The sequence below is a fragment of the Stegostoma tigrinum genome, chromosome 16 (genome assembly GCF_030684315.1).
Source record: "Stegostoma tigrinum isolate sSteTig4 chromosome 16, sSteTig4.hap1, whole genome shotgun sequence".
NCBI classification, from domain to species: domain Eukaryota; kingdom Metazoa; phylum Chordata; class Chondrichthyes; order Orectolobiformes; family Stegostomatidae; genus Stegostoma; species Stegostoma tigrinum.
Window position 1 is genome coordinate 46,658,290 of NC_081369.1, and position 8,217 is coordinate 46,666,506.

Sequence of the window (8,217 nt, forward strand, 5' to 3'; positions counted from 1 at the left end):
ATTACTTTCACAGTACAGTAGCTCTCAACCTATTCTTTTGCAGAAAGCAGGTCAAACAAAATGCAGGGTTGAAACTCTGCACACTATGTTAGCCTATAACTTTTTAATTTAAAAAAAAACCTGATCTGTTTTTCCAGGCTACACTCGCTTGTATTCATTCACTTGCTTGCATTCATTCAGTGGTTAAACTAACATTTTCCCCTATGTCTGCAGACTGATTTGTAAATATATGGTAAATAATGCTGCAAAAATGCATAATCTGCAAATTGTTTTCCTACAGAATACTGAAGATGAAAACTGAAAGTGATATCAACTTGCAAAAAAAATCACTACATTTCGTTAATCAGCCTGCACAGCCATGCAGCTGAACTCACATAGATTAGGAAAAAAAGTGCGCAAAACTATAACTTATGCAGCATTCATAAGGAAGATTACAGAACCTGTGTGATGAAGTGAGGTTTATATCTTCAAGTTACAGGCCACATCTCCAATCCTTGCGGGTAATAGGACAGCAGGTCCGAAAGTAGAACTGCAAGTGGCAGATACTATATCAGCGAACGATTTTAACACGCTGCTTGAGTAATTGCTCTTTCACAAGTAAGCTTCTGAAACATACACATGGCAGTTTTATAGCCAGGTTAAATGACGTACGAGCAGAGGGTTATGTTCATGTACACTTTGCTCGAAGGGAAAAATAGCTCTTGAAAAATGCAAAGGTTATAGCCATGTAATTATTTTTTAAAATTACTTATCGATATTGTAGTATTAAGTAATTTCATTGCATAAAAATTCTAGAAATATCCAAATTCCTTAAAATCTGCAATTCACCAATCAAACATGTCCCACCTATAGTAGCACTCATCGTCGTTTTTGATAAATGGCATAACTTTCTGATGTATTCCAAAGGCTGATGATACGGAAATGTTGAAAAACTGATGGCTCCACAATTTCTGTCAAGCAATATTAGCTTTCAAAATGCCTCATAAGTCTAGGACATAAACTTTAATACAAGGCAATCACTGAGTGTTGTAGCATGCATGTAAAATTTATTAATCAAGTGCCACTTTTCAAAGATTTAGCTTGGTTAGCAGTCTAACGAATAAATGTATTGCCTGAAATGATCAATCATCAACTGGACCTTTCTGAATTTGAATGATCCAAGAACAGTAGCTAGGATAAGTAATTTTTTTTTAAATGACTCCCCCGACTTCGCAAAACAACTGATGCCACATCATTCACAATGGCCTTCTGGCATTTCAACCTATTTAAGTTAACACTTTTAAATTGTATTATGAAACCATTAAATCTGCTGTTTTGATGATTATATGATATGGTCAATAGAATAGTACTGCTCAGGACAAGGCCCGTACGGTATGGAGCAGGCCTGGACATGTCTTATATTCAGGACACAGTGATCATTTGGCTACAGATCACGGAAAGTATACCATGTACTCATGAAGACATCATAATATTACTTGAAGATACACAGGGTAAAGATTTGGAGTTGCTGGCAGTGCAAGCATTTCGTATGACCTGTGACATAGTTACCCTACGTTCAGACCCTCTGTCATGGAATCAATGATACGACTGAATAAAGCGTATCTGAAATACAAAGAGTTAGACCAAATGGCCTGGTTTTATCAAGTTTGCAGTCAAAAAATAATTCAGCTGCATTCAACCATCTGTTCAAGAACGGTGAACATCATATTGATCACCTCAATTTTTGTTCCCCTCACCCATTCATACCTATCTCCTGAACTGACTGTTCTCCATGCTCTCAGAACCAACCCTGACTTTGTAATCAAGCCTGCTGACAACTGGTAATATTATTGTTTGGTGCACTGATCTCTACTTTGAGGAGTTAAGCACTAGGTTTTGGACACCTTCATCTGTCTTCCTTTGGATAATGATGCCACCAGTGAACACCAAGCTATTGTATCCCTGATAGTCACTAATATCATTTCATCTGATAATCTGACCCCAGTGACTCCAAGCTTATAGTCTTCCAAAGCAGCACAGCCCATTTCCACTTCCTTCCCAAAGTCCACAAACAAGACTGCCCGGACAGATCCATTGTTTCTACTTGTTCCTGCCCCACAGAACTCATTTCTACCTACCTCAATTTGATTTTTTTCTTCTCCCCTTGTCCAATCCCTTCCCACTCACTCGTGTGATTCTCCTGATGCATTACATCAATTTCAGAATTAGCAACTTGCAGGCTCCAGCAACTTCCTCTTCACCATGGACAAGAATCCTTTCCACATCCATCTTCCATCAGGGCTTCTATGCTTCAGCTACGTCTGACCCATCTCCTACACTTCTGCCCTCACACCCTCTCTTCCCTCCAGCAACTGTGATGGGGTGTCCTTGGTCCTCACTACCACCCAACCAGCATCCACTTCCAAAGGATCATAAACTGCCATTTTCGCCACCTCTAGCAGGATGCCAACACGAGACACATATACCCGTGTCAGTCCTCCACAGGGACTATTCCCTCTGGGAGGCCTTGGTCCACTCCTCCTCCACTCCCAATGCCTTCTACACCTGCATGATGCCTTTCGATTCAATTGGAGGTGTAACACCAGCCAATTTACTTCCTCCCTCCTCACTATCCGAGGCCCCAGATACATCTTCGAGGTAAAACAGCAAATTACCTGCACTTCACTCAATTTGGTCTACTATAATTGTCGCTCACAATATACTCTCCTCTATATTAAGGAAATGAAATGTAGACTGGGCAACCACTTTACAGAACATCTGCATTCTTTCCACAAAATGACCCAGAGTTTGCGGTTGCCTGGCACTTCAACACACCACCACGTTCCCTGGCCAGCATCTCTGTCTTGGGTTTGCTGTACTGCTCCAGCAAGCTCAGTGGAAGCTGGAAGAACAGCACCACATTTTCCACTTGGGGACCTTGCAGCCTTCAGGACTCAATACTGAATTCAATAATTTTAGGGCCTGAGAGCTCTCTTCCATGTCCTTCCCCACATACCATGTCTTGCCATCACATGGGATGCTACCACAACCAACCTAATTTCAGCTACTATTGGATTATCCCAGGCTGACCATTACCCATTCCTTTATATGCCCAACCATTGTTCCCTCTCTCCATTTCCACCTCCACCAGTCGCTCCATTTCCACCTATCATACACTCTTTCCCCTACGCCATCTTCAACAAACAAACCAAACTTTTCCTACCCACAATCATGTCTTAAGGAGGATCACAGGATCCAAAACATCAACTCTACTATCCCTTCGCAGATGCTACTGAGTTTCTCCAGCAATTCATGCTTTTGTTCCAGCAAAGAGAATGTCTGCCGACAACCCCTGAATGCTCTCAGCGCACATGTGCAAAATGTGCCTGTCAGTATTGCTAGTGACATCATTCCATCTTGTTTACTTATATTCATTGTGCATATCATGTTTTTACTGACAGTCTTTCACAGGAATGGTTGCACAGACCTTTCTCCACGCACAATGTGAACTTTTCAGGAGTTCAGGAGACACAACCTCCAGCTAATCAAATTCCCCATTCCTTTCCCGTATCTTTGACATTCTTCTTCCTTCCTTTTTTTATTCAATTCTCTTTTTAAGGCTACAACTAAATACACCTCCATCAACCTCAGGCAGTGTATTCCAAATCCTAATAACTTGTGTGAAGGTGTTTTCTCTCGTATCCCTTCTGGTTCTTTTGTCAATCAACTTAAATTTATTTCTATTTTGCACTGCATTCACACTCCACACTGCAATACCAACTCTTGTATTTGTTCTAAGAGTAAATTGCACGTTCAATTTACTCAAGTTCCTCTGCAATGTTCAATGAACAACAATCAGTATTTTGGCAAAGTAACTGCTGAAACAAAGAATGTTTATATTTAAATAGGCAAGAATATGAACACATCCAGCAAAATTAACACGTTTACATTAGTGCATCATTTACATTATTGAGTTAAATATTATCTATAAAATGGTGCACCAACCCTGGTGTGATTTTAACTTCATGGTCATAGAGAGTAAGAGTGGCTACAAACTTTTTAGGTTGAAGCAAAAGCTTTGCAACTGGAGGAAAGTGAGGCTACTTAATGTATGTGGGACAACCCAGAGGGTGTTGAATCGGAGAGGAGTCATGGCACATTGTAGCAGACTTCAACGCAACCATTTGCAGAAACTGTAAACAGGAAGGGCACTTGATGAAGGACTGCGAGGGGATGAAATTCTGCAATCTGCTTGGTGAGGAAGGATACCTTAACAAGGCCTGTCCAAGTCACGGAGCCACTTATGCTCAAATGGGCCAGAGGTAGCACTGTGGTCAGTGGTTCTTAAAAGGACATTACGGCACCACACTCCAACAAGGCAAGTGAGTCAAAAGAAAATTAGAATGGGGTAAGGCGTGAGAAAAAGGAGAAAAGGATACTGCAGGGAAGGATCAACCTACTGGAGAGAAAACCAAGTCAATGGAGAAGAAAGCAGTAGAGAAGCAACACGAATGGCAGATGGTGAGGACGAATCTCAGAAGAAAAATACACTGCCACCACAGGCCGAGAGTACAGTGGAAAGCATCAGGTGCACTAAAGACATGCTAGCAGGTCCTCTAATGAAGATATGCAAGAGGAAGGTCACAAGCAGAAGAAGTGACTAAGTATCAAATGGGGAAGGAGATGAGAGCACCCAGCTGGAAAATGCTGGACATATAGCGAGGGACCAAATGATATCCCCCTCCACGATGCTAGGTGCACACACCACACCCCCACTCCTGGTAACCAAATGATCTCATCAAAGCCTTGCTGTCCTTTCACACCTAATCATGAAGGGAGAAGATTCCAAATGTACCCATGGACTCAATGATGATAGAGCTCAAAATTTCAGAGCAAACAACAAAACAAAAGCATGTGCAACTTCTTCAGGCAGAAATGTCAAGTGAGTGTTCCATCTTGACCTCTTGCTATTCTCTTGACCGCAAGGAGGGCAAAAAAGATTTATCAGACTACTTACTGGAGCTTGACATATGGGGCACTATCACCTAACTGTAACAAAAACTTTATAGGGAACTTATGAAATTAAAATAACTTTGTCAGTGTCAATGATGCTGTCTAACCCCTGCCTTAAGTATGCATTGGTTGCAGAAGGCCTCATGTACATTATTGTACTCTTGCTCCATCTCAAGGGACACTCAGGCGTGGACGTAACCTTGGAAGATAGGCAGAGTAAACAACCCTCTTGATTGCCTGATAACAAAGTGTGGAGCTGGACGAACATAGCAGGCCAAGCAGCATCTCAGTAACACAAAACCTGACATTTCGGGCCTAGACCCTTCATCAGAGAGGGGGATGGGGAGAGGGAACTGGAATAAATAGGTAGAGAGGGGGAGGTGGACTGAAGATGGAGAGAAAAGAAGATAGGTGAAGAGGAGAGTATAAGTGAGGAGGTAGGGAGGGGATAGGTCAGTCCAGGAAAGACGGACAGGTCAAGGAGGCGGGATGAGGTGGTAGGTAGGAAATGGAGGTGTGGCTTGAGTTTGGAGGAAGGGATGGGTGAGAGGAAGAACAGGTTAGGGAAGCGGAGACAGGCTGGGCTGGTTTTGGGATGCAGTGGGGGGAGGGGAAGAACTGGGCTGGTTTTGGGATGTAGTGGAGGAAGGGGAGATTTTGAAGCTTGTAAAGTCCACATTGACACCATTGGGCTGCAGGATTCCCAAGCTGAATATGAGTTGCTGTTCCTGCAACCTTCGGGTGGCATCATTGTGGCACTGCAGGAGGCCCATAACGGACATGTCGTCTGAGGAATGGGAGGGGGAGTTAAAATGGTTCGCGACTGGGAGGTGCAGTTGTTTGTTGCGAACCGAGCGGAGGTGTTCTGCAAAGTGGTCCCCTAGCCTCCGCTTGGTTTCCACAATGTAGAGGGAGCCACACCGGGTACAATGGATGCAATATACCACATTGGCAGATGTGCAGGTGAACCTCTGCTTGATATGGAAGGACATCTTGAGGCCTGGGATAGGGGTGAGGGAGGAGGTGTGGGGGCAAGTGTAGCACTTCCTGCGGTTGCAGGGAAAGATGCCGGGTGTGGTGGGTTTGGAGGGCAGTGTGGAGCGGACAAGGGAGTCGCGGAGAGAGTGATCTCTCTGGAAGGCAGACAAGGGTGGGGATGGAAAAATGGCTTGGGTGGTGGGGTTGGATTGTAGATGGCGGAAGTGTCAGAGGATGATGCGTTGTATCTGGAGGTTGGTGGGGTGGTATGTGAGAACGAGGGGGATCCTCTTTGGGCGGTTGTGGCGGGGGAGGGGTGTGAGGGATGTGTTGCGGGAAATGCGGGAGGTACGGTCAAGGGCGTTCTCAACCACTGCGGGGGGAAAGTTGCGGTCCTGGAAGAACGTGGACATCTGGGATGTGCGGGAGTGGAATGCCTCATCCTGGGAGCAGATGCGGCGGAGGTGGAGGAATTGGGAAATGGGGATGGAATTTTTGCAGTAGGGTGGGTGGGAGGAGGTGTATTCTAGGTAGCTGTAGGAGTCAGTGGGCTTGAAATGGACATCAGTTTCTAGCTGGTTACCTGAGATGGAGACTAAGAGGTCCAGGAACGTGAGGGATGTGTTGGAGATGGCCCAGGTGAACTTGAGGTTGGGGTGGAAGGTGTTGGTGACGAGGATGAACTGTTCGAGCTCCTCTGGGGAGCAAGAGGTGGCACCGATACAGTCATCAATGTAACGGAGGAAGAGGTGGGGTTTGGGGTCTGTGTAGGTGTGGAAGAGGGACTGTTCCATGTAACCTCCAAAGAGGCAGGCAGAGCTTGGGCCCATGCGGGTACCCATGGCCACCCCCTTTGTCTGTAGGTGGTGGGAGGAATCGAAAGAGAAGTTGTTGAGGGTGAGGACGAGTTCGGCTAGGTTCCTCTTGACTGCCTGTTGCCTGGACTGTTCGCAAAACTGTTCCCAATCTTCCAAACACAGTCTGAATAAGGCTTTGAACAGCTGAAACAGAAGTTTTACCCCATTAGCCATGGGAAATACAGGGTTACAGGCAAAAGGTAGGAGGGTGGTGGTGGATCTTGGTGGGAAGCTCTTCCAAAGGTCGGCGTGGACTTAGTGGGCCGAATGGCTTATTTCCACATTGGAGGTGTTCTATAAATAACCTGAAATGATAATGGGGGCATCAAGCAGGTGACAACGTCAAGAAGTCAGCGTGAGAGAAAAATGCAACTCTACGTTTTGAGAAAGTAAACTTTTTGGTCCAGCAGTTGTCAACATTAAGATTTCCTGCCAATCAAAACTGCTGGTGTGTGCAGGAGGGGAAAGGAGGTAATACCACGAGTGAATTAATCAACCTCCACTGCTCCTCCTGTTGCTGCCGCCATTGCCCGGGGCCTACAGTCCAACATCGAGACGCGAAAATTACGAGTTGGAGATAGTAAGTACTGCCGATGCTGGAGTCAAAGGTAACACAGTGTGGAGCTGGATGAACACAGCAGGCTAGGCAGCAGCAAAGGAGCAGGAAAGTTTCGGAACAAAGAACAGAAGTTGCTGGAAAAGCTCAGGCAGCATCTGTGAAGGAAAAATAAAAATCAGAATTAACGCGGTGACCCTTCCTCAGAAAGTTTCGGGCCTGGACCCTTCTTCAGAAAAGAAGGTTTCAGAAAACCCACGAGTAGGCCTCGGGAGTTCAAACTTACCTTCATTTTCAGCAGGTTTTTCGATAATTTCATAGCGCTCTCTCTCGCCATTTTTGTGTGTGTTTTTTTTTGTTTATCTTTTTCTTGATTGTTTGGAGGAGGAATCGAAGAAACGCAAAAAGCGAAATAGACACCACACACCAGATTCGCCGGCGCTTCCTCCGTCCCGGGCAACACGTTGACAACGGACGCGACCAATCGATCGGACGAGTCCCAGCCGCTGCAGCCTGGCTAATCAATGGCCGGAAGCAGGATGCGGAGCTGTCCAACTGCTGCAAGATCTTCGCACAGGATGGCTCACCATCCAGCTCAGAGACAGCGGAGCTGACAGAGCAAAGTAAATTGTCCTGAGTATTTTTGTCAGCTGCCTCTTTTTCTTATCCGCAAACAGAAGACATACTCCCTAGAATCTGAAATAAAATGCTTGAAATCTGAAACAAGGGCAGAAATTGCTGGGCAAGTTCTGAAGAAGGGTCACCATATCATCATAACAAAGTGTGGAGCTGGATGAACACAGCCGGCCAAGCAGCATCTCAGGAGCACAAAAG

The 8,217-nt window shown here is 45.1% G+C and overlaps 1 protein-coding gene across 1 annotated transcript in view; it reads right to left on the reverse strand.

The window, feature by feature from the left end:
• Positions 1-7,856, reverse strand: part of mphosph6 (M-phase phosphoprotein 6) — a 39,401-nt gene extending 31,545 nt beyond the window's left edge. The window contains exon 1 of the mRNA XM_048546764.2: positions 7,670-7,856. Within this exon, the coding sequence (XP_048402721.1) occupies positions 7,670-7,720 (51 nt within the window). The 5' untranslated portion in view covers positions 7,721-7,856. The remainder of the gene's footprint in view (positions 1-7,669) is intronic.
• Positions 7,857-8,217: the final 361 nt, after the last annotated feature.